This window comes from Anomaloglossus baeobatrachus, chromosome 2 (genome assembly GCF_048569485.1).
Source record: "Anomaloglossus baeobatrachus isolate aAnoBae1 chromosome 2, aAnoBae1.hap1, whole genome shotgun sequence".
Lineage (NCBI taxonomy): Eukaryota > Metazoa > Chordata > Amphibia > Anura > Aromobatidae > Anomaloglossus > Anomaloglossus baeobatrachus.
In genome coordinates this window covers 527,240,916-527,268,240 of record NC_134354.1, presented here as the reverse complement: position 1 = coordinate 527,268,240, position 27,325 = coordinate 527,240,916, and the positions used below count along the sequence as shown (strand labels likewise).

The 27,325-nt window shown below is 50.5% G+C and overlaps 1 protein-coding gene across 4 annotated transcripts in view; it reads right to left on the bottom strand.

Moving 5' to 3' along the window:
- UBE3A (ubiquitin protein ligase E3A) overlaps window positions 1–27,325 on the bottom strand; it is an 88,313-nt gene that overhangs the window by 36,248 nt on the left and 24,740 nt on the right. For 3 of the 4 annotated variants that reach the window (XM_075336594.1, XM_075336593.1, XM_075336596.1), the window contains exon 3: window positions 23,343–23,653. In XM_075336594.1, coding sequence (XP_075192709.1) covers window positions 23,343–23,653 — 311 coding nt within the window. The remainder of the gene's footprint in view (window positions 1–23,342; window positions 23,654–27,325) is intronic. The other variant, XM_075336595.1, reaches the window with a different exon arrangement.

The window sequence follows — 27,325 nt, the reverse complement described above, 5'->3', positions numbered from 1 at the left end:
CGCACCCACGGCTCTGGTAGAATGGGCTTTCAGCCCTGAAGGAACCAGAAGCCCAGAAGAATGGTAGGCTTCAAAAATTGGTTCCTTGATCCACCGAGCCAAGGTTGACTTGGAAGCCTGCGAACCCTTACGCTGGCCAGCGACAAGGACAAAGAGCGCGTCCGAGCGGCGCCGTACGAGAAATGTAGAGTCTGAGTGCTCTCACAAGATCTAACAAGTGCAAATCCTTTTCACATTGGTGAACTGGATGAGGGCAAAAAGAAGGTAAGGAGATATCCTGATTGAGATGAAAAGGGGATACCACCTTAGGGAGAAATTCCGGAACCGGACGCAGAACCACCTTGCCCTGGTGAAACACCAGGAAGGGGGCTTTGCATGACAGTGCAGCTAGCTCAGACACTCTCCGAAGTGATGTGACTGCCACTAGGAAGACCACCTTCTGCGAAAGGCGTGAAAGAGAAATATCCCTCATTGGCTCGAAAGGTGGTTTCTGAAGGGTCGTTAGCACCCTGTTCAGATCCCAGGGTTCTAGCGGACGCTTGTAAGGAGGGACTATGTGGCAAACCCCCTGCAGGAACGTGCGTACCTGCGGAAGCCTGGCTAGACGCTTTTGAAAAAACACAGAGCGCCGAGACTTGTCCCTTAAGAGAGCCGAGAGACAAACCCTTTTCCATTCCGGATTGAAGGAAGGATAGAAAAGTGGGCAAGGCAAATGGCCAGGGAGTAAAACCCTGATCAGAGCACCAGGATAAGAAGATCCTCCACGTCCTGTGGTAGATCTTGGCGGACGTTGGTTTCCTGGCCTGTCTCATAGTGGCAATGACCTCTTGAGATAACCCTGAAGACGCTAGGATCCAGGACTCAATGGCCACACAGTCAGGTTGAGGGCCGCAGAATTCAGATGGAAAAATGGCCCTTGAGACAGCAAGTCTGGTCGGTCTGGTAGTGCCCACGGTTGACCCACCGTGAGATGCCACAGATCCAGGTACCACGACCTCCTCGGCCAGTCTGGGGCGACGAGGATGGCGCGGCGGCAGTCGGACCTGATCTTGCGTAACACTCTGGGCAGCAGTGCCAGAGGAGGAAAGACATAAGGCAGTCGAAACTGCGACCAATCCTGAACTAAGGCGTCTGCCGCCAGAGCTCTGTGATCTTGAGACCGTGCCATGAATGCCGGGACCTTGTTGTTGTGCCGAGACGCCATTAGGTCGACGTCCGGCTTCCCCCAGCGGCAACAGATCTCTTGAAACACGTCCGGGTGAAGAGACCATTCCCCTGCGTCCATGCCCTGGCGACTGAGAAAGTCTGCTTCCCAGTTTTCTACGCCCGGGATGTGAACTGCGGAGATGGTGGAGGCTGTGGCTTCCACCCACAGCAGAATCCGCCGAACTTCCTGGAAGGCTTGCCGACTGCGAGTGCCGCCTTGGTGGTTGATGTATGCCACCGCCGTGGCGTTGTCCGACTGAATTCGGATCTGCCTGCCTTCCAGCCACGGCTGGAACGCTTTTAGGGCTAGATACACTGCCCTTATCGCCAGAACATTGATCTGAAGGGAGGACTCTGGCTGAGTCCAGGTACCCTGAGCCCTGTGGTGGAGGAAGACCGCTCCCCACCCTGACAGACTCGCGTCCGTCGTGACCACAGCCCAGGATGGGGGCAGGAATGATTTCCCCTTCGACAAAGAAGTAGGGAGAAGCCACCACTGAAGGGAGGCCTTGGCTGCCCGAGAAAGGGAGACGTTCCAGTCGTGGGACGTCGACTTCCTGTCCCATTTGCGGAGAATGTCCCATTGAAGTGGACGCAGATGAAACTGCGCAAATGGAACTGCCTCCATTGCTGCCACCATCTTCCCTAGGAAGTGCATGAGGCGCCTCAAGGGGTGCGACTGGGCTCGAAGGAGAGATTGCACCCCTGTCCGTAGTGAACGCTGTTTGTCCAGCGGAAGTTTCACTATCGCTGAGAGAGTATGAAACTCCATCCCAAGATATGTCAGCGATTGGGTCGGTGTCAATTTTGACTTTGGGAAATTGATGATCCACCCGAATCTCTGGAGAGTCTCCAGAGCAATGTTCAGGCTGTGTTGGCATGCCACCCGAGAGGGGGCCTTGACAAGAAGATCGTCTAAGTAAGAGATCACCGAGTGTCCCTGAGAATGTAGGACTGCTACCACTGTTGCCATGACCTTGGTGAAGACCCGTGGGGCTGTCGCCAGGCCGAAAGGCAGTGCCACGAACTGAAGGTGTTCGTCCCCGATGGCGAAACGCAGTAAGCGCTGATGCTCTGGTGCAATCGGCACGTGGAGATAAGAATCCCTGATGTCGATGGATGCTAGGAAGTCTCCTTGGGACATCGAGGCGATGACGGAGCGGAGAGATTCCATCCGGAACCGCCTGGTTTTCACGTGTTTGTTGAGCAGTTTGAGGTCCAGAACGGGACGGAAAGATACGTCCTTTTTTGGCACCACAAACAAGTTGGAGTAAAAACCGTGGCCCCATTGCTGAAGGGGGACAGGGATCACCACTCCTTCTGCCTTCAGAGTGCTCACCGCCTGAAGAAGAGCATCGGCTCGCTCGGGGGGCGGAGATGTTCTGAAGAAACGAGTCGGAGGACGAGAGCTGAACTCTATCCTGTAACCGTGAGACAGAATGTCTCTCACCGATCGGTCTTGGACATGTGGCAACCAGGCGTCGCAAAAGCGGGAGAGCCTGCCACCGACCGAGGATGCGGTTTGGGGAGACCGAAAGTCATGAGGAGGCCGCCTTGGTAGCGGTTCCTCCGGCGGTCTTTTTAGGACGTGACTTAGACCGCCATGAATCAGAGTTCCTCTGACCCTTCTGTGGCCTGTTGGACGAGGAGAATTGAGACCTGGCTGAGGGCCGAAAGGACCGAAACCTCGATTGTACCTTCCGTTGTTGAGGTCTGTTTGGTTTGGACTGGGGTAAGGACGAGTCCTTTCCCTTGGATTGTTTAATGATTTCATCCAATTGCTCGCCAAGCAGGCGGTCGCCAGAAAATGGCAAACCGGTTAAGAACTTTTTGGAAGCAGAGTCTGCCTTCCATTCACGTAGCCACATGGCCCTGCGGACTGCCACTGAATTGGCGGATGCAACCGCCGTACGGCTCGCCGAGTCCAGGACAGCATTCATGGCGTAGGACGCAAACGCCGACGCCTGAGAGGTTAAGGACACAACCTGCGGAGTAGAGGCACGTGTGACTGCATTAATCTCAGACTGACAAGCTGAGATAGCTTGGAGTGCCCATACGGCTGCGAATGCCGGAGCAAAGGACGCGCCTATAGCTTCATAGATGGATTTCATCAGGAGCTCTATCTGCCTGTCAGTGGCATCCTTGAGTGATGAGCCATCTGCCACCGCAACTATGGATCTAGCCGCCAGTCTAGAAACTGGAGGATCCACCTTGGGACACTGAGCCCAACCCTTGACTACGTCAGGGGGGAAGGGATAACGTGTGTCATTAAGGCGCTTAGTAAAGCGCTTATCCGGAAAGGCTCGGTGTTTCTGGACCGTATCTCTGAAGTTGGAGTGATCAAGAAACGCACTCCGTGTACGTTTGGGAAACCTAAATTGGAATTTCTCCTGCTGAGAAGCTGACTCCTCAATCGGAGGAGCTGGAGGAGAAAGTTCTAACACCTGATTGATGGACGCTATAAGGTCGTTTACTATGGCGTCCCCTTCAGGTGTATCAAGGTTGAGAGCGGCGTCAGGATCAGAGCCCTGTTCTGCCACCTCCGCTTCATCCTCCAGAGAGTCCTCATGCTGAGACCCTGAGCAGTGTGATGAAGTCGAGGGAAGTTCCCAGCGAGCCCGCTTAGTCGGTCTGGGACTGCGGTCCGTGTCGGAGTCCTCACCGTGGGACCTATGAGTCGCCCCAGGAGCACTTTGCTGCGCCGACCGAGGGGGGTCTGAGAGCAATGGTTCAACAGTGCCCGGGGCCTGTGTTACCGGTCTGGACTGCAAAGCTTCTAGTATCTTAGCAGACCATCTATCCATAGACTCAGAAAGTTTGTCAGCGAATGCTGCAAACTCTGTCCCTGTCACCTGGACAGTGGCAACAGGTGGTTCCACCTGGGCCGAGGGTCCCACCGGTGGCTGAGGCTCCGGCTGAGTGAGTGTCACAGGGGCCGAGCATTGCACACAATGAGGGTAGGTGGAACCTGCAGGTAGCATAGCCGCACATGAGGTACAGGTTGCAAAATAGGCCTGTGCCTTGGCACCCTTGCTTTTTGCGGACGACATGCTGTTGTCTCCTCTTAGAGCAATCAGTGAGGGTATATAGCCAAAAGCAAATAGTGCGGCCGTACAGAGTAAATGTATACAATATAAGCATATAAATATACACTTCGGCACCCAGGGGGGCCAGCACCTAGTAACAGGTGCGGCTTACCGACCGCCCTCAGCGGTTGTGTGACCACCAGATTCCCTGCCTGGGCCTCCCAGAGCTGTGGAGCTCGGTGTTGTCTCCCCTCTGAAGTTCTCCAGCGTCAGAAGTGCTGAAAGGAATGGCTGCCAGCGTTCTGAGAGGAGGAGGGAGCCGTGGGCGTGCCTCAGAAAGTGCGGGAACCTGGTGCCCCACGGTGCTCAGTGAGGGGGGAGGAGGATACTAAGTATGCTCCAGCCCTCAGCGCTGACGTCCAGTGCAGCGTCCCGCCCTTACCCCTGACTGGCAGGCCCGGGGGCGGGAGTATGCGGTACTAGGCCGCAAAAGCCGGGGACTAAAGTTATAAGCGCGGCCGGCAAACAAGCGCGGTCAGCGCGGTAGTCCCGGCGCACAAACACACCCAGCAGCTGCTGCAGTGTCCATTACACAGGCGCTCTATGCGCCGTCCCCAAGGGGACACAGAGTACCTCAGAGTAGCAGGGCCCTGTCCCTGATGATACCCGGCTCCTGTCCAGCAGATTCCCCCAGGGGCTGCGGAGGGAGCCCGGTCCCAGAGCATGGTGACCGGTTAGGATCCCACTTCACCCAGAGCCCCTAAGGGATGGGGAAGGAAAACAGCATGTGGCTCCAGCCTTTGTACCCGCAATGGGTACCTCAACCTTAACAGCACCGCCGACCAGAGTGGGGTGAGAAGGGAGCATGCCGGGGGCCCTGTTATGGGCCCTCTTTTCTTCCATCCGATATAGTCAGCAGCTGCTGCTGACTAAATTGTGGAGCTTGCGTGCATGTGTCTGCCTCCTTCAACACAAAGCATAAAAACTGAGGAGCCCGTGATGCACGGGGGGGGTGTATAGGCAGAGGGGAGGGGTTTACACTTTTAAGTGTAATACTTTGTGTGGCCTCCGGAGGCAGAAGCTATAAACCCAATTGTCTGGGTCTCCCAATGGAGCGACAAAGAAAAAACACATAGCAGAAAACAATCTTGACAAAAACACAATGTGGGTACATATTCTTCCAAATTCCGGTCTCTGTGGCAACTTGGTAGGATGCAATTACTTTTTCACACCCAGGTATAACGCAAACGACTGATTAGTTCAAATTAGACCATACAACTACTAATATAGTAACCCATCCTTCAAATTACAATTTACTAACTGCACTACTAATGGAAGACAAGCGGGTTCTTTCTCATTTAATCTATCAGCCTTTTCCATACCCGCACCCTCTTTACCCTTGTTGTGCTCTACCATTAGTTACTATACTTTACAACATTTTGTTACCATTTCAGTGATACATAAAAATCTATCATATTTTGGCTGTACATATTCCTCTTTTTTTTTTTCCTTTTAACCCCTTCACGACCATGGACGGATATATCCGTCATGGAGCGTGTCCCGTTAAGCCCCGCCCCCTGCCGCGGGCAGGTGGCGGCGGTCGGCACACATATCAGCTGTTTTCAACAGCTGACATGTGTACCTGCTAGCCGCGGGTGGAATCGCTTCCACCCGCGGCCATTAACCCCTTAAATCTTGCTGCCAAAGTCTGGCAGCAAGATCTATATGCGCGCGGCCATGTTTTTTACTTTCCGCCGCCCCCACCGGAAGTCACGTGCGTGATCACGTGACTATCGGTGGTTGCCATCGTAGCACAGGGTCATGTGATGACGCCTGCAGCTATGAAGTTTCACTTTCGTTTTCCCTCGGCCGCGAGCAGAGAGAAACAGAAAGTGACTGAATCTGCTGTTTACAGCTGTATAGCTGTGATCAGCAGATAGATAAGAGCGATCGGATTGCTGATCGCTATAGCCCCCTAGGGGGACTAGTAAAATAAAAAAAAAAAAGGTAAAAAAAAAAAGTTTAAAAAAAAAACAACTAAAAGTTCAAATCACCCCCCTTTCCCCTCATTGAAAATTAAAGGGTTAAAAAATAAATAAATATACACATATTTGGTATCGCCGCGTTCAGAAATGCCCGATCAAAATATAAAATCAATTAATCTGATTGGTAAACGGTGTAGTGGCAAAAAAATTCCAAACGCCAAAATTACGTTTTTTGGTCGCCGCAAGTTTTACGCAAAATGCAATAACAGGCGATCAAAACGTAGCATCTGCGCAAAAATGGTACCATTAGAAACGTCAGCTCGAGACACAAAAAATAAGCCGTCACTGAGCCATAGATCCCAAAAAATAAGAACGCTACGTGTTTCGGAAAATGGCGCAAAACGTGCGCTACTTTTATTGGACAAAACTTGTGAATTTTTTTTAACCCCTTAGATACAAGTAAACCTATACATGTTTGGTGTCTACAAACTCGCACCGACCTCAGGCATCATACCCACACATCACTTTTACCATATAGTGAACACCGTGAATAAAACATCCCAAAAACTATTGTGCCATCACACTTTTTTTGCAATTTTTCCGCATTTGTAATTTTTTTGCTGTTTTCCAGTACACCATATGGTAAAGAAGGGAATTTTGTTTACTTACCGTAAATTCCTTTTCTTCTAGCTCCAATTGGGAGACCCAGACAGTGGCTGTATAGCTACTGCCTCTGGAGGCCGCACAAAGAACTACACTTAAAAGTGTAAGGCCCCTCCCCTTCTGGCTATACACCCTCCCGTAGGAGTACGGATTCCTCAGTTTTAGTACCAAAGCAAGGAGGAGGAAAGCCAATAACAGTTTCAAAAACAAATTCAATCCGATAACAAGATCGGAGAACTTAAGAAACAACATGAACAACATGTGCACCCGAAAAACGAAACCCTAAGAACAAATAGGGCGGGTGCTGGGTCTCCCAATTGGAGCTAGAAGAAAAGGAATTTACGGTAAGTAAACAAAATTCCCTTCTTCTTTTTCGCTCCTAATTGGGAGACCCAGACAGTGGGACGTCCAAAAGCAGTCCCTGGGTGGGTAAAAAGATACCACATGAACGGGCTGTCAGACAGCCTCTTCCTACAGGTGGGCCACCGCCGCCTGAAGGACCTGTCTACCTAGGCTGGCATCTGCCGAAGCGTAGGTATGCACTTGATAGTGTTTGGTAAACGTGTGCAGACTCGACCAGGTAGCCGCCTGGCACACTTGCTGAGCCGTAGCCTGATGCCGCAATGCCCAGGACGCACCCACGGCTCTGGTAGAATGGGCCTTCAGTCCAGATGGAATCGGAAGCCCAGCAGAACGGTATGTGTGAAGAATTGGTTCCTTGATCCACCGCGCAAGGGTGGATTTGGAAGCTTGCGATCCCTTATGCTGACCAGCGACTAGGACAAAGAGCGCATCAGAACGGCGTAGAGGCGCCGTGCGAGAAATGTAAATCCTGAGTGCTCTCACCAGGTCCAACAGATGTAAACCCTTTTCAAATTGGTGAACTGGATGCGGACACAAAGATGGCAAAGTGATATCCTGATTGAGATGAAAGGAAGAAACCACCTTGGGAGAAAACTCCGGAATTGGACGCAGTACTACCTTGTCTTGGTGAAACACCAGGAAGGGAGATTTGCAAGATAACGCCGCTAGCTCGGACACTCTTCGAAGAGACGTGACCGCCACAAGAAAAACTACTTTTTGTGAAAGCCGAGAAAGGGAAACCTCTTTCAAAGGCTCGAAAGGCGGCTTCTGGAGAGCAATGAGAACCTTGTTCAGATCCCAGGGTTCCAATGGCCGTTTGTAAGGAGGAACGATATGACAAACTCCTTGGAGAAAAGTGCGTACTTTAGAAAGCCGTGCCAAGCGCTTCTGAAAGAATACGGATAGCGCGGAGACTTGACCCTTAAGCGAGCTAAGCGACAAACCTTTTTCCAACCCAGACTGCAGGAAGGAAAGAAAAATTGGCAATGCAAATGGCCAGGGAGAAAACCCTTGAGCCAAGCACCACGCTAAGAATATCTTCCACGTCCTGTGATAGATCTTAGCTGAGGATGGTTTTCTAGCCTGTCTCATTGTGGCAACAACTTCATGAGATAAACCTGAGGCCGCTAGGATCCAGGACTCAATGGCCACACAGTCAGGTTCAGGGCCGCAGAATTCAGATGGAAAAACGGCCCTTGAGACAGCAAATCTGGACGGTTTGGTAGTGTCCACGGTTGGCCTACCGTGAGATGCCACAGATCCGGGTACCACGACCTTCTTGGCCAATCTGGAGCGACGAGTATGGCTCGATGGCAGTCGGACTTGATTTTCCGGAGAACTCTGGGTAACAATGCTAGAGGTGGGAACACATAGGGGAGTCGGAATTGCGACCAATCCTGAACCAAGGCGTCTGCCGCCAGCGCTCGGTGATCGTGAGACCGTGCCATGAAAACTGGGACCTTGTTGTTGTGCCGTGACGCCATCAGATCGACGTCCGGCGTCCCCCAGCGGCAACAGATCTGTTGAAACACGTCCGGGTGAAGGGACCATTCTCCTGCGTCCATGCCCTGGCGACTGAGAAAGTCTGCTTCCCAGTTTTCCACGCCTGGGATGTGAACTGCGGATATGGTGGACGCTCTGCTTTCCACCCACGTCAAAATCCGCTGGACTTCTTGAAAAGCTTGGCGACTGCGTGTTCCCCCTTGGTGGTTGATGTACGCCACCGCCGTGGAATTGTCCGACTGAATCCGAATCTGCTTGCCTTCCAGCCATTGTTGGAAGGCTCGCAGGGCAAGATAGATTGCTCTGATTTCCAGAACATTGATCTGCAGGGTGGACTCTTCCTGAGTCCACGTCCCCTGAGCCCTGTGGTGGAGAAACACCGCTCCCCACCCTGATAGGCTCGCATCCGTCGTGACCACTGCCCAGGACGGGGGAAGGAACGACTTTCCCTGTGACAATGAGGTGGGGAGAAGCCACCAACGCAGAGAGTCCTTGGCAGTTTGAGAGAGGGAGACAGTCCTGTCGAGGGACGTCGATTTCCCATCCCATTGGCGTAGAATGTCCCATTGTAGAGGGCGCAGATGAAACTGCGCGAACGGGACTGCCTCCATTGCTGCTACCATCTTTCCTAGGAAATGCATGAGGCGCCTCAGTGAGTGCGACTGGCTCTGAAGGAGAGATTGCACTCCAGTCCGTAGCGAGCACTGCTTGTCCAGTGGAAGCCTCACTATCGCTGAGAGAGTATGAAACTCCATGCCAAGATAAGTCAGAGATTGGGTCGGGGTTAGATGAGACTTTGGAAAGTTGATAATCCACCCGAAACTCTGGAGAGTGTCTAGTGCCACCTTCAGACTGTGTTGGCATGCCTCTTGAGAGGGTGCCTTTATAAGCAGGTCGTCTAGATACGGGATGACCGAGTGACCCTGCGAGTGCAGAACAGCTACTACTGCTGCCATGACTTTGGTGAAGACCCGGGGGGCTGTTGCCAGACCGAAAGGTAACGCTACGAACTGTAGGTGTTCGTCGTGTATGACGAAGCGTAGGAAACGCTGATGCTCTGGTGCAATCGGCACGTGGAGATACGCATCTTTGATGTCTATTGATGCTAGAAAATCTCCTTGAGACATTGAGGCTATGACGGAGCGTAGGGATTCCATCCGGAACCTCCTGACTTTTACGTGTCTGTTGAGCAACTTTAGATCCAGGACGGGTCGATACGATCCGTCCTTTTTTGGGACCACAAACAGATTGGAGTAAAAACCGTGACCTTGTTCCTGAAGAGGGACGGAGGTCACCACTCCTTCCGCCTTTAGAGCGGCCACCGCCTGCAACAGAGCATCGGCTCGGTCTGGTGGTGGAGAAGTTCTGAAGAAACGAGTTGGCGGACGAGAACTGAACTCTATCCTGTACCCGTGAGACAGAATATCCCTCACCCAACGGTCTTTGACGCGTGACAGCCAAATGTCGCCAAAGTGGGAAAGCCTCCCACCGACCGCGGGCGTGGGAATCGGAGACCGCAAGTCAGGAGGACGCCGTCTTGGCAACGGTTCCTCCGGCTGTCCTTTTTGGGCGTGACTGAGACCTCCAAGAATCTGAGCGTCTCTGGTCTTTTTGAGTCTTTTTTGACGAGGCGAATTGGGACCTGCCCGGTCCTCGAAAGGACCGATAACCAGACTGACCCTTCCTCTGTTGGGGTTTGTTTTGTCTGTGTTGCGGTAAGGATGAGTCCTTACCCTTGGAGTGTTTGATGATTTCATCCAAACGCTCTCCAAACAATCGGTCACGAGAAAAAGGCAAATTGGTTAAGCACTTTTTGGAATGAGAATCTGCTTTCCAATGTCTCAACCACAGGGCCCTACGCAAAACAACGGAGTTGGCTGACGCCACTGCCGTGCGGCTTGTAGCGTCAAGAACAGCATTAATCGCGTACGACGCGAATGCCGCCATTTGCGAGGTCAATGGTGCTACCTGCGGGGCAAATGCACGTGTGACTGAGTCGACTCGCGCAAGCCCGGCTGAGATAGCTTGGAGTGCCCATACGGCCGCAAAAGAAGGCGCTAATGACGCTCCAATCGCTTCATAGATGGATTTCAGCCAGAGCTCCATCTGCCTGTCAGTGGCATCTTTAAGTGCCGCTCCATCTTCAACTGCAACCAAGGATCTAGCTGCAAGCCTGGAAATTGGATCCACTTTTGGACACTGGGTCCAACCCTTGACCACCTCAGGGGGAAAAGGGTAGCGTGTATCTTTAAGCCGTTTAGGAAAACGCCTTTCAGGATAAGCGTGGGGTTTCTGGATTGCGTCTCTAAAGTCAGCGTGGTCCAGAAAAGTGCTTAATGTACGCTTAGGGTATCTGAAATGGATTCTCTCGTGCTGCGAAGCTGACTCCTCTACAAGAGGAGCTGGTGGGGAAATATTTAACATCTTATTGATGTTAAATATAAGATCATTAACTATGGCGTCACCATCTGGTGTATCTAGATTGAGAGCGGTCCCAGGATCAGAATCCTGATCAGTTACGTCCGCCTCATCACCCATAGATTCATCTCGCTGGGATCCTGACCATTGAGATGAATGTGAAGGCCCGTCATAGCGAGCCCGCTTAGGCTGCCCGGGGCCATCGTCCGAGTCAGAGTCTTCACCCTGAGGTGTATATGCCCGTCCCGGAGCTTGGAGCTGAGGGGGACCAGGGGGCAATGATTGCACAGTGTCCGTGGCCTGAAGTACAGGCCTAGCTCGCAATGTGTCAAGAATTTGTGACATAGTGAGAGACATTCTGTCAGCAAAAGCTGCAAACTCAGTTCCTGTCACCTGGACAGCATTCACAGGTGGTACACCCTGGGTCACGTCCAGCAGAGGTCCCGACTGTGCAAGCGCCGCAGGGGCCGAGCACTGCACACAATGGGGGTCCGTGGAGCCTGCTGGTAGAAAAGTCCCACATGCGGTGCAGGAAGCATATAATGTCTGTGCCTTGGCATCCTTGCGTTTTACGGACGACATGCTGCTGGCTCTCTGCAATGTGAGAGAGTCTATAGCCAAAGGGCGACCAGCGCTATGTAATACCAAGTATTTGTAGAAACAAAATACTAAGAATACTACTGGCACAAGAGGGGGTGAGCCCTGAGGGCTGCTTACCGCCCGCTGAATAGCGGGTAAGAGGCGCAGAATTCCTTGTCTGGGTCTCCCCGGCTCCCCTCTGCAGCTCAGCGTGTCAGCAGGAATGGCTGCCGGCGTCTGTGGAGAGGGGCGGTCCGTGGGAGTTCCCAAACAAAAGTGCGGGAAACAGTGTCCCCTCTGTGCCGATTGTGAGGGCTGGAGTATGTAAAAACGACTCCAGCCCTCGGCGCTGATGCACTGGCCAGCGTCCCGCCCCTCTCCTGACTGGCAGGTCTGGGGGCGGGAACGAACGGAAGCAGGCCGCAAAAGCCGGGGACTCGAGTTATCAGCGCGGCCGCCGTAAAAGCGCGGGCCGCGCTGAAGTCCCCGGCGCACCACAAGTGCCAGCCGCGCCGCAGTCCCAGCGGCCGGCGTGACCGATTTCCAGAAGTGGCCAGCGTCCCGCCCCTCTCCTGACTGGCAGGTCTGGGGGCGGGAACGAACGGAAGCAGGCCGCAAAAGCCGGGGACTCGAGTTATCAGCGCGGCCGCCGTAAAAGCGCGGGCCGCGCTGAAGTCCCCGGCGCACCACAAGTGCCAGCCGCGCCGCAGTCCCAGCGGCCGGCGCGACCGATTCCCAGAAGTGTGCCTGCTTCAGCGAAGCTGAATGAGGCCATGGCACAAGCGCCGTAGCGCTGATGTCCCCCGGCGCACTACAACACCCAGCATGCTGCGGTGTGAGCGCCAAATGCACGGGGACACAGAGTACCTTGAGGAAGCAGGGCCATGTCCCTGATGTACTCCGCTCCATCCAGCATCTTCTCCAGGGGCTGTAGATGGAGCACGGTCTCAGTGCCTGGAGACCAGTAAATCCCACTTCACCCAGAGCCCTGTAAAAAGGGATGGGGAAGGAATCAGCATGTGGGCTCCTGCCGCCGTACCCGCAATGGGTACCTCAACCTTACAAACACCTCCGACATACAGTGGGGTGAGAAGGGAGCATGCTGGGAGCCCTGTATGGGCCCTCTTTTCTTCCATCCGACATAGTCAGCAGCTGCTGCTGACTAAAAACAATGGAGCTATGCGTGCGTGTCTGACCTCCTGCGCACAAAGCTAAAACTGAGGAATCCGTACTCCTACGGGAGGGTGTATAGCCAGAAGGGGAGGGGCCTTACACTTTTAAGTGTAGTTCTTTGTGCGGCCTCCAGAGGCAGTAGCTATACACCCACTGTCTGGGTCTCCCAATTAGGAGCGAAAAAGAAACTTATGGTTTCATTTAAAAGTACAACTCGTCCCGCAAACAACAAGCCCTCATATGGTAAGATTGACGGAAAAATAAAAAAGTTACGGCTCTCGGAAGAAGGGGAGCAAAAAACAAACGCAAAAACGGAAAGTGCTCCGGGGCTGAAGGGGTTAATATCTGAAGTTCAAGAGATTCCAGATCATCTGATCTATTTGCCAAAATTCTGTGCGACTTTCTTAAATGCAGTCTGTTTAAACGTACGATATATAGGTTCTCTCTCACAGATGTGGTATTATTGAAACTGAAGGCTTCTTGGTTACAATAATAAACGTAAAAAAAAATTCCATAAAATCATTGAAATATACTGTACCATATTTTTTGGACTATAAGAAGCACTTTTTTTCTCCCAAACGTTGTCTTATAGTCTGAAAGGGCATGGCTGCAGGGAATGAGGGTCATCGGCAGAATGAGCAGGCTGTTACAGCGCCTACTGTGACCACGTGGTCCAACTCATTTCATATGCACGCCCATCCTCCCGGCCCATCATCTCTCAGTGTTGAAGCCGGCGCTGATAGGTAAGCGGGATGATGGGCGGGGGATGTGCGCATAATTAACAGCCGGCCCGCATGATCACCCCTGGCAACTACAGCCTGGAGTGATCATGTGCGGCTATATTCACTGCCCCCAGCGCATCATCATCAGCACGGGGGGCAGTGAATAAGTACGGTATACTCATCAGTCACTGTTCCCTGCACCATTGCGATGTCCTCCTGTCTGTCGGACCGCTGATGTGTGTGGAGAGCGGTGCGCACAGCGATGACGTCATCCCTGTGCGCACGGCTCCACACACATCAGCGGGCAGTCATACAGGAGGACATTGAGATGCTGCAGGGGAATGGCTCCACACAGGTCAGCGGCGCTGCTGCTGGCACAGTCAGGAAGACGAGCGATGTTGTGTGGAGTGAGGAAAGGTGAGTATAAACGTTTATTTTTTTCTGTGCAACAGGATGCAGGCCATATAGCAGGATGGGGGCATATAGCAGGATGGGGGACATATATGCAAGGATGGGGATCATTACCAGGATAGGGTACCTTATTAGAGAATTTGGGGACATTACCCCCATAACAGTGTCAGCAGCAGATCCTCGCCCCATAACAGTGTGTCATGACCACATTTTTTGCTTAAAATTTATTTTCCTATTTTCCTCCTCTAAAACCAGGAAGCGTCTTTTAGTCCTAAAAATACGGTAGGTTGTCCTGTTCTGATAATTTCACATTAAGGATTAAAAAAAACCAAAACATATGCATCTGATGAAGTGTATGGCTGTTCGTGTGGTATATTTTCAATCATTTTAATAATTTATCTTTTACTCAGGTGTGTAATTTTAAAAGCGTGAGGAAGACCGACGTGTACAAAATAACATTTTCTTCACAGTGTACAAATTATACATTGACCATCCCAAACTGAAAATCTATACCAGTAAGACATTGCTCTTATGGGCCTTTCTAATATTAGGGTTTTTCCTAGAAACAAGAAGAATGCTGTATATGGATTAGAGTATGTTATATTAAGAGTTATGAAGCTTTGCAAATCACTTATTATAAGGTTCTGTCTCCATTCCTGTAAAAAGAAGGGAATTTTGTTACTTACCGTAAATTCCTTTTCTTCTAGCTCCTATTGGGAGACCCAGACGATTGGGTGTATAGTACTGCCTCCGGAGGCCACACAAAGCATTACACTAAAAAGTGTAAGGCCCCTCCCCTATACACCCCCAGTGGGATCACTGGCTCACCAGTTTTAGTGCAAAAGCAAGAAGGAGGAAAGCCAATAACTGGTTTAAACAAATTCACTCCGAAGTAACATCGGAGAACTGAAAACCATTCAACATGAACAACATGTGTACCCGAAAAACAACCAAAAATCCCGAAGGACAACAGGGCGGGTGCTGGGTCTCCCAATAGGAGCTAGAAGAAAAGGAATTTACGGTAAGTAACAAAATTCCCTTCTTCTTCGGCGCTCCATTGGGAGACCCAGACGATTGGGACGTCCAAAAGCTGTCCCTGGGTGGGTAAAGAAATACCTCATGTTAGAGCTGCAAAGACAGCCCTCCCCTACGGGGAGGCAACTGCCGCCTGCAGGACTCTTCTACCTAGGCTGGCGTCCGCCGAAGCATAGGTATGCACCTGATAATGTTTGGTGAAAGTGTGCAGACTCGACCAGGTAGCTGCCTGGCACACCTGTTGAGCCGTAGCCTGGTGTCGTAATGCCCAGGACGCACCCACGGCTCTGGTAGAATGGGCCTTCAGCCCTGATGGAACCGGAAGCCCAGCAGAACGGTAGGCTTCAAGAATTGGTTCTTTGATCCATCGAGCCAGGGTGGCTTTGGAAGCCTGCGACCCTTTGCGCTTACCAGCGACAAGGACAAAGAGTGCATCCGAGCGGCGCAGGGGCGCCGTGCGGGAAATGTAGATTCTGAGTGCTCTCACCAGATCCAACAAATGTAAATCCTTTTCATACCGATGAACTGCATGCGGATAAAAGGAAGGCAAGGAGATATCCTGATTAAGATGAAAAGAGGATACCACCTTAGGGAGAAACTCCTGAATGGGGCGCAGCACTACCTTGTCCTGGTGGAACACCAGGAAAGGAGCTTTGGATGACAGCGCTGCTAGTTCAGACACTCTCCGAAGAGACGTGACCGCTACCAGAAAGGCCACTTTCTGTGAGAGCCGAGAAAGTGACACATCCCTCAGAGGCTCGAAGGGCGGCTTCTGGAGAGCAACAAGGACCTTGTTTAGATCCCACGGATCTAACGGCCGCCTGTACGGAGGGACGATATGACAAACCCCCTGCAGGAACGTGCGCACCTGAGGAAGTCGTGCTAGACGCTTCTGAAAAAACACGGATAGTGCCGAGACTTGCCCTTTAAGGGAGCCGAGCGACAAGCCCTTTTCCAACCCAGATTGCAGGAAGGAAAGAACGACAGGTAACGCGAATGGCCAGGGGGATACTCCTTGTGCAGAGCACCAGGATAAGAAAATCTTCCACGTTCTGTGGTAGATCTTAGCAGAAGTGGACTTCCTAGCCTGTCTCATGGTGGCCACGACCCCTTGGGGTAATCCTGAAGACGCTAGGATCCAGGACTCAATGGCCACACAGTCAGGTTCAGGGCCGCAGAATTCCGATGGAAAAACGGCCCTTGGGACAGTAAGTCTGGACGGTCTGGTAGTGCCCACGGTTGGCCGACCGTGAGATGCCACAGATCCGGGTACCACGACCTCCTCGGCCAGTCTGGGGCGACGAGTATGACGCGGCCGCAATCGGATCTGATCTTGCGTAACACTCTGGGCAAGAGTGCCAGAGGTGGAAACACATAAGGGAGCCGGAACTGCGACCAATCTTGCACTAAGGCGTCTGCCGCCAGAGCTCTTTGATCGCGAGACCGCGCTATGAAGGTCGGGACCTTGTTGTTGTGCCGAGACGCCATTAGGTCGACGTCCGGCACCCCCCAGCGGTGGCAGATTTCCTGAAACACGTCCGGGTGAAGGGACCATTCCCCTGCGTCCATGCCCTGGCGACTGAGGAAGTCTGCTTCCCAGTTTTCTACGCCCGGGATGTGAACTGCTGATATGGTGGATGCTCTTTCCTCCACCCACATCAGAATCCGCCTGACTTCCTGGAAGGCTTGCCGACTGCGTGTCCCTCCTTGGTGGTTGATGTATGCCACCGCTGTGGAGTTGTCCGACTGAATTCGGATCTGCTTTCCTTCCAGCCACTGCTGGAAGGCTAATAGGGCCAGATACACTGCCCTGATTTCCAGAACATTGATCTGAAGGGTGGACTCCTGCTGAGTCCACGTCCCTTGAGCCCTGTGGTGGAGAAAAACTGCTCCCCACCCTGACAGACTCGCGTCTGTCGTGACCACTGCCCAGGATGGGGGCAGGAATGATCTTCCCTGTGATAATGAGGTGGGAAGAAGCCACCATTGCAGAGAGTCCTTGGCCGTCTGAGAAAGGGAGACTTTCCTGGCTAGGGAAGTTGTCTTCCCGTCCCATTGGCGGAGAATGTCCCATTGAAGTGGGCGCAGATGAAACTGCGCGAACGGGACTGCCTCCATTGCTGCCACCATCTTCCCTAGGAAGTGCATGAGGCGCCTTAAGGGGTGCGACTGACCCTGAAGGAGAGACTGCACCCCTGTCTGTAGTGACCGCTGCTTGTCCAGCGGAAGCTTCACTATCGCTGAGAGAGTATGAAACTCCATGCCAAGATACGTTAGTGATTGAGTCGGTGCCAGGTTTGACTTTGAAAAGTTGATGATCCACCCGAAAGTCTGGAGAGTCTCCAGCGCAACATTCAGGCTGTGTTGGCATGCCTCTTGAGAGGGTGCTTTGACAAGTAGATCGTCTAAGTAAGGGATCACCGAATGTCCCTGAGAATGCAAGACTGCTACCACTGCCGCCATGACCTTGGTGAAAACCCGTGGGGCTGTCGCCAGACCAAATGGCAGAGCTACGAACTGGAGATGGTCGTCTCCTATCACGAAACGTAGAAAACGTTGGTGCTCTGTAGCAATCGGCACGTGGAGATAAGCATCTTTGATGTCTATTGATTCAAGGAAATCTCCTTCAGACATTGAGGCAATGACGGAGCGGAGGGATTCCATCCGGAACCGCCTGGCGTTCACATGCTTGTTGAGCAGCTTTAGGTCCAGAACAGGACGAAACGAGCCGTCCTTTTTTGGAACCACAAAGAGATTGGAGTAAAAACCTTGCCCTTGTTCCTGAAGAGGAACAGGGATCACCACTCCTTCTGCTTTTAGTGAGCACACCGCCTGCAGAAGGGCATCTGCTCGGTCGGGATGTGGGGAGGTTCTGAAGAACCGAGGCGGAGGACGAGAACTGAACTCTATCCTGTACCCGTGAGACAAAATGTCTGTTACCCACCGGTCTTTGACCTGTGGCAGCCAAATGTCGCAAAAGCGGGAGAGCCTGCCACCGACCGAGGATGCGGAGGGATGAGGCCGAAAGTCATGAGGCAGCCGCCTTGGAAGCGGTTCCTCCGGTTGCTTTCTTGGGGCGTGAGTGAGCCCGCCAGGAATCTGAGCTCCTTTGCTCCTTCTGAGTCCCTTTGGACGAGGAGAATTGGGTCTTGCCGGAGCCTCGAAAGGACCGAAACCTCGACTGCCACTTCCTCTGTTGAGGTTTGCTTGATCTGGGCTGGGGTAAGGAGGAGTCTTTACCCTTGGATTGTTTAATGATTTCAGCCAATTGTTCACCAAACAGTCTATCTACAGATAGTGGCAAGCTGGTTAAACATTTTTTGGAAGCAGAATCCGCTTTCCATTCCTTTAACCACAAGGCTCTGCGCAAAACCACAGAGTTGGCAGACGCCATTGAGGTACGGCTTGTAGAGTCCAGGACAGCGTTGATAGCGTAAGTCGCAAACGCAGACATTTGCGAGGTTAGGGACGCTACTCGCGGCACTGCTGGACGTATGATAGAGTCCACCTGTGCCAGACCAGCTGAAATAGCTTGGAGTGCCCACACGGCCGCGAATGCTGGAGCAAACGACGCGCCGATAGCTTCATAGACAGACTTTAACCAAAGGTCCATCTGTCTGTCATTGGCATCTTTAAGTGAAGCCCCATCCTCCACTGCAACTATGGATCTAGCCGCAAGCCTGGAGATTGGGGGGTCCACCTTTGGACACTGGGTCCAGCGTTTGACCACGTCAGGGGGAAAGGGATAACGTGTATCCTTAAGACGTTTGGAGAAACGCTTGTCTGGGTAAGCATGGTGTTTCTGGACTGATTCTCTGAAGTCAGCGTGGTCCAGAAAAGTACTCAGTTTACGCTTGGGATACCTGAAATGGAACTTCTCCTGCTGTGCAGCTGCCTCCTCTGCAGAAGGGGCAGGGGGAGAAATTTCCAATAGACTATTGATGGCCGCTATAAGGTCATTTACCATGGCGTCACCATCAGGAGTATCCAGATTGAGAGCGGTTTCAGGATTAGACTCCTGATCACCCTCCTCTGTCTCATCATGTAGAGACTCTTCTCGCTGAGACCCTGATCCGCGTGATGACGTGGAGGGTCTCTCCCAGCGAGCACGCTTAGGCTGCCTGGGACTGTCATCTGAATCAGAGCCGTCAGGCTGAGATGCCTGGGACCCCCTTGAAGCACGGATTAACTCCAACTGAGGGGGACCGGGGAACGTTGCCGCAGCAGTGTCCATGGTCTGAGTAACTGGTCTGGCCTGCAAGGTCTCTAGGATCTTTGTCATAGTGACAGACATCTTGTCAGCAAAAACTGCAAACTCTGTCCCCGTCACCGGGACAGGGTTCACCGGCGACTCTGCCTGGGCCACTACCACCATAGACTCCGGCTGACGAAGTGGCACAGGGACCGAACATTGCACACAATGGGGGTCATTGTAACCTGCCGGTAGATCAGCCCCACAAGCGGCACAAGCAGCGCTTACAGCCTGTGTCTTGGCACCCTTGCGTTTTGCGGATGACATGTTGTCGTCTCCTCAGAGCAAGATAGGGTATACAGCCAAGAAGCGACCTTACAGTGCAATATATATATACATATATATATATATGGTATAGAGAAAAAAGGTACACCAAAATAACACTGTGGCACTAGTGGGGCCAGCACTAAAGTGCTGCTTACCGCCCGCTTAACGCGGGTGTGTGGTCGCCAGAAATCCCTTGTCTGGGTCTCCCAGAGCCTGTGTCCGTTCTCCAGCCAGACTGCATGTAGGAATGGCTGCCGGCGTCCTATGGAGAGGGGCGGGCCCTGGGCGTGTGCAGACAAAGAGCGGGAAACCTGCGTCCCCCTGTGCTCAGTGAGAGGGCTGGAGCATGTAAATAAGACTCCAGCCCTCGGCGCTGATTAATCGTACAGCGTCTCTCCCTTGCCCTGATTGACAGGGTGGGGGCGGGAACGAAGCGGAGCTAGGCCGCAGAAGCCGGGGACTAAATTTATAAGCGACGCCGTCGTAAAAGCACGGTCGGCGCCAAGTCCCCGGCGCACTACAAGTCGCAGCCGCGCCGCCGCTCCAGGGGCGGCCGGCGCGGCAGTCCCCAACACATAAAGTCACTCAGAAAAACTGTAGTGACTGTAACCCCAGCGCGCAGCGCTACTGTCCCCGGCGCACTAGCACACCCAGCAAGTCTGGAATGTGCGCGGCCTGTTTGGGACACAGAGTACCTGAATGTCGCAGGGCCTTGTCCCTGAACGGTACCCAGCTCCGTATCCAGCAGGTTCCATGGGTCTGTGGATGGAGCCCGGCCTCAGGGCTTGGGGGCCGGTAAGATCCCACTTCCTCAGAGCCCCTCAGGGGGATGGGGAAGGAAAAACAGCATGTGGGCTCCAGCCTCCGTACCCACAATGGGTACCTCAACCTTAACAAACACCGCCGACATAAAGTGGGGTGAGAAGGGAGCATGCTGGGGGCCCTAGTATGGGCCCTCTTTTCTTCCATCCGACATAGTCAGCAGCTGCTGCTGACTAAACAGTGGAGCTATGCGTGGATGTCTGACCTCCTTCGCACAAAGCAGAAAACTGGTGAGCCAGTGATCCCACTGGGGGTGTATAGCCAGAAGGGGAGGGGCCTTACACTTTTTAGTGTAATGCTTTGTGTGGCCTCCGGAGGCAGTACTATACACCCAATCGTCTGGGTCTCCCAATGGAGCGCCGAAGAAAAAATAATTTTGTAGCTTCCAAAATTCTGTTTTTTTCTGGTATACTTGCCTACCTTCAGATGCATTGATATCAGAATGAACTGGCTAAAGTTTGGGACCTATTACATACCGGAACTATATGTCAACACTAACTACATATGATTTTGAGATTGCATCCCTTGGAGTGCCGTGGCTAGTTTAATTTACAGTTCTGTGGATTTCCACTACAACTGCAACTGTCACTGAACCTGTTGTGATCATTATATTTAAAAGGTTGCCATTCTTTATGAGTAGTGATCTGAAACTGTCTTCGGCAACCTCACCATTATAGCAATGTCAGTTCCTCACCCAGTTTTAAGCCTCCTATATAGCCGTTTGTTTAAATTTATGACTGTTTTAACCTACATATGAAAGTGATGTTCATTATCACCTATCTGGTATAAATGGTTACTCATACACCTGACTATAATTCTTAAAAATCCCTTACTTTGTGCAAGTGTTCCTAGAAGATGAGATGCCGTTTTAAAGGCAAAAGGATGGTCACCTCAAATATTTTATTGCTCCTTAGATCATTTACTTTTCATTTAGCTTATTGATGAAAAATAAACAAATTCCACTTAAAATTTTGGAAGCATTCTCAGATTGCAGCACATTGTGTAAAAGCAGCATTTGCACACCTGCCTAAAACGTTTGTCCAGTACTTTAACACTAAAAACACACATAATATATATATATATATTATATAATACACACATTATGTGTATGTATATATACATACATACACACACACACACACACACACACACACACATATACATATACATACATACACACACACCAAAAGTTTAGACACACCTCATTCAAAGAGTTTTTTTTATTTTCAGGACACTGAAAATTGTAGATTCACATTGAAGGCCTCAAAACTATGAATTAACACATGTGGAATGAAATACTTAACAAAAAAAAAAAAGTGTGAAACAACTGAAAATATGTCTTATATTCTAGGTTCTTCAAAGTAGCTACCTTTTGCTTTGATTACTGCTTTGCACACTCTTGGCATTCTCTTGATGAGCTTCAAGAGGTACTCACCGGAAATGGTTTTCACTTCACAGGTGTGCCCTGTCAGGTTTAATAAGTGGGATTTCTTGCCTTATAAATGGGGTTGGGACCATCAGTTGTGTTGTGCAGAAGTCTGGTGGATAGACAGCTGATAGTCCTACTGAATAGACTGTTTAATTTGTATTAAAGCAAGAAAAAAGCAGCTAAGTAAAGAAAAATGAGTGGCCATCATTACTATAAGCAATGAAGGTCAGCCAGTCCGAAAAATTGGGAAAACTTTGAAAGTGTCCCCAAGTGCAGTGGCAAGAACCATCAAACGCTACAAAGAAACTGGCTCACATGAGGACCACCCCAGGAAAGGAAGACCAAGAGTCACCTCTGCTGCGCAGGATAAGTTTATCCGAGTCACCAGCCTCAGAAATCGCAGGTTAACAGAAGTTCAGATTAGAGACCAGGTCAATGCCACACAGGGTTCTAGCAGCTGACATCTCTAGAACTGTTAAGAGGAGACTTTGTGCAGCAGGCCTTCATGGTAAAATAGCTGCTAGGAAACCACTGCTAAGGACAGGCAACAAGCAACAAGCAGAAGAGACTTATTTGGGCTAAAGAACACAAGGAATGGACATTAAACCAGTGGAAATCTGTGCTTTGGTCTGATGAGTCCAAATTTGAGATATTTGGATCCAACCACCATGTCTTTGTGCAACGCAGAAAAGGTGAACGGGTGGACTCTACATGCCTGGTTCCCACCGTGAAGCATGGAGGAGGAGGTGTGATGGTGTGGGCGTGCTTTGCTAGTGACACTGTTGGGGATTTATTCAAAATTGAAGTAATACTGAACCAGCATGGCTACCACAGCATCTTGCAGCGGCATGCTATTCCATCCGGTTTGCGTTTAGTTGGACCATCATTTATTTTTCAACAGGACAATGACCCCAAACACCCCTCCAGGCTGTATAAGGGCTATTTGACTAAGTAGGAGAGTGATGGGGTGCTACGCCAGATGACCTGGCCTCTACAGTCACCAGACCTGAACACAATCGAGATGGTTTGGGGTGAGCTGGACTGCAGAGTGAAGGCAAAAGGGCCAACAAGTGCTAAGCATCTCTGGGAACTCCTTCAAGACTGTTGGAAAACCATTTCCGGTGACTACCTCTTGAAGCTCATGAAGAGAATGCCAAGAGTGTGCAAAGCAGTAATCAAAGCAAAAGGTGGCTACTTTGAAGAAACTAGAATATAAGACATATTTTCAGTTTCACACTTTTTTGTTAAGTATTTTATTCCACATGTGGTGATTCATAGTTTTGATGCCTTCAAGGTGAATCTACAACTTTCAGAGTCATGAAAATAAAGAAAACTCTTTGAATGAGAAGGTGTGTCCAAACGTTTGGTTTGTACTGTGTGTGTGCGCAGATCAAGATCAATTTTTCCTTCACCCTAAACTACATATACACACAGTTAATTGTAGACAGGCAATAAGGCACAGATTTTGGACACATTATTTAGGTTTACCTTTGAAGTCATCCCTGGGTCCGTGTACTTCCTTCTTGTTCATCTTTCTTTCCGAGCACTGGTTGTTATGGGCACTTTTGGAGTTGTTTTCTAGATAAGATGAGCTTGTTCCTTTCTTGGAGGGATGAGGATCACAGAGTTTTGCATTAACCTTATATAAGTCGAGGGCCTTAATGGCTGCTGCATTGTTATCCATACGTAGAAAAGTGGGACAGGAAGCACAAAACTCATTCGTGCAGGAATCATTTCCACAGCCCTCAGTTAACTGGTGGTAGTAGCGTTCTATTAGATGCTTTGCAGCTGCTCGCTTCCTGTAGCAAACATTCAAACAGGCATGTGGATTAGTACAGCTTTCATATACAAAGCTCATCCAAATTAGTAGTCAAGCTTGGTTAGTCCGAGACAAATATTAACAAAATTCATTGATTTCAACATTTACAACCAATGTCTGGATTGTATACTTATTAACAGGTCAGCTGTTAATAGACTATGAAATAACATTACAAATGTAAAACATAGAAATCATAATGATACCTTGGGTATGCCTTTAGTCAAGTATAAAAGAGCCATTCATAGTTCTGGGATAGACTGGAAAAAGCCTGACTTAAAACAACAATATAGATTTAAAGAGGTTGTCCAACCTAATTCAGCAAGCACTGCAGCTTATAGCACTGGGCTTCTTGTTGTAGTTTGGTTAAAATCACTTTCTGGTGCAGCTCTTCTAGTCTTCTCCATGATGAGCCATCTGTCCCCACCATTGGCAGCTTTCCCCCTACATGGTGCATGGGCAGGAAACTGCAAATCAGTGGTGGAGACAGGAATAGGGCTCATTAACATTAAGGAACTACATAGTAGAAGCTCATCACTGAGAGGACTAAAGCTGGTGTCACACACAGCGACAACGACGTCGCTGCTACGTCACCATTTTCTGTGACGTTGCAGCAACGTCCCGTCGCTGTCGCTGTGTGTGACATCCAGCAACGACCTGACCCCTGCTGTGAGGTCGCCGGTCGTTGCTGAATGTCCAGCTTCATTTTTTGGTCGTCACTCTCCCGCTGTGACACACACATCGCTGTGTGTGACAGCGAGAGAGCGACGAAATGAAGCGAGCAGAGAGCAGGAGCCGGCGTCTGGCAGCTGCGGTAAGCTGTAACCAGCGTAAACATCGGGTAACCAAGGGTAGACCTTTCCCTGGTTACCCGATATTTACCTTCGTTACCAGCCTCCGCTCTTGCTGCCAGCGCCGGCTCCTGCTCTGTGCACATGTGGCTGCAGTACACATCGGGTAATTAACCCGATGTATACTGTAGCAAGGAGAGCAAGGAGCCAGCGCTAAGCAGTGTGCGCGGCTCCCTGCTCTCTGCACTGTGACATGTAGCTGCAGTACACATCGGGTTAATTAACCCGATGTGTACTGTACCTAGGAGAGCAAGGAGCCAGCGCTAAGCGCGGCTCCCTGCTCTCTGCACATGTAGCACAGCGACGTTATGATCGCTGCTGCGTCGCTGTGTTTGACAGCTAAGCAGCGATCATAACAGCGACTTACAAGGTCGCTGTTACGTGACGTAACAGCGACGTCGTTGTCACTGTCGCTTAGTGTGAACCCAGCTTAACAGAACTGCAGCTATCCTTAGTTTTTGCAGCGCTCAGGTAGAATAAACCTAGTGACAGATTCTCTTTGAAAATCTTTCAGGTGCAATATGCACCCAGAACGAGCAGTCCTGGGTGCTTATTGCTAATCCCTGCCTAACCGTCCCTGTATACACTAGCATAAATAAAGATCTTTAGAAAAAATATTTCTAAAGATTCTTTATAATGTACTAATGAGGCTGGGACTAGACACAAGGGTGTCACTTCCCCCGACTAATCCGCCCGCCCATCGGGGCATGCTAACATGCTCAATGCAGCATCACCAGCGGTGACATGTGTACCTGTGTCTGTTGTTCAGAAGTCCCCGACACTTTCGGTCATGAGCAGTAGGCGTCCTGGCTTCAGCGAGGTGTAGTGCGCATGACCGGAAGTGCCAGGGACTTCTGAACAGAGTAGACAGTGGACTCAGATACACACGTCACCATTGGTGATGCTGCATTGAGTAGCATGTTAGCACGCCCCTGTGGGTGTGCACCTTGCTAAGAGGGCGGACTAGTCGGGGGATATAACGCCCTCGCGACTAGTCGCTGGCCTCATAAGCATATGATAAAAGATCTTTGGAAATGCTTTTTCTAAAGATCTCTTTATCTATGTTCGTGTATATAGGGACGGTTAGGCAGGGATTAGCAATATGTACCCAGAACTGCTCGTGTATCTGGGTGCATATCTGACCTGACAGGTTCCCTTTAAGGCAGAATTATGACTTGTTCACGTTATAATAAAATGAAGTGCTGTAATATGAACGCTGGCAGCATGTAAACTTTACCTACTACATGCGACGTCATCTCACACATTTTCTTACCATAGCATGAAAACAAAATAGCACAGCTCAAAATGAAGGACAACATTTCAGTATGTGCTTTTCACCACACTAAAGAATTTTTGCAGAGAAAAAATAAAATGTTTGAAACAGGAAAAGACAAAAATACCAAGATATGCATGTATGACCAGCAATTTAAAAATGGTTACAGGGGTATTCCGGTATTCCATTGGATAGGTAGATATTGCAGGATTGGTGCGGGTCCATCTCTGAATAGTGGACAGCAGCAAGAACAGATGAATGGCGTGGCATGCACACTACTTTCTATTCCAAGCCCATGGCACCGATAGCTGAGTAAGCTTGGTATCTTCATCAGTACCACAGACTTTCATGGAGTGGCCAGGTATTTGAGCAATAGACTGAATAGAATGGAATTGAGCATCTGACCTGAATTCCCCTTTACTTAGTGTAGAAAAAGAATGAGAATGTGGCAATAACTAAAATAAACATGATACATGAACAGCATGTGCTGTACTACACAGGAGGAGTGTAAAGTCACAAGTATACTGTAGTGTGGAGTCCGCTGTAAGCATCGTAGCAGTTGGGGTACATTACAGCACACTTCAGTAGTCACAGAAATCATCACCACAAAGAAAACTGAACACATAAAACAGAATATTTTACATGTGAATATTAAAGACATTGTCTAGCCAAATTCAAACTTACCCAGGGGGCTGGAAAGGTAAAACAAACTCTGGCATACTCACCTACCGGAACCTACCTGGATCCAGTACATGCCACTCCGTAGCCTGAAGATACAGGAAGGAGTGAAGACAATGATCCACAAGATCGCTGCAGCCTATGATTGGCTGCAGCAGTCAGGGGATATTGTGCAGTTCACTATTATAAAACATCTGATGATATGTGTCTCAAATCACCTGACAGCTGCAGCCAATCATATGCCAGTGGTGCAGAGGCTGGTGACTTTACCACTTCCCATTTCTGTGCAGTCCACTAAGCGGCTGGATCCAGGTGCGTCCCCGTAGATAAGTGGGATTGAGGCTATGTGCCCACGTTGCGTATTTGCATGCAGTTACGCTGCGATCTGCACCGCAGCGTAACTGCATGCGTCCTGCGTCCCCAGCATAATCTATGAAGATTATGCAGGAGACGTGCGCACGTGGCGTATTAGAGCGCAGCGCTTCCGCTGCTGCCCGAAGCGTGCATTCTAAGAAGTGACATGTCACTTCTTTCCTGCGCTCTGCATGCAGCGCCCGCTCTGTCTATGGGAGGAGCTGCAGTCAGAGCGCATGGAATCGGCTTTTTTTCTTTCATTACGGACTGTCTCTGCAGAGATTTGAAGCGCACGTGTGCTGTTCAAATCGCTGCAGAAATTTCTGCAGGGCAGAACGCTACGTGCGCACATAGCCTAAGTTCGTTTTTGTTTTGCATAACCAGTCCCCAAGACAAAGTGTAATATTTTGCTGGACAACTGGTTTAACCAATTTTCCTTACTGAACTTAAAAAGATAAAAGGGAATCTGTCACCAGATTTTTGCTACCTCATCTGTGAG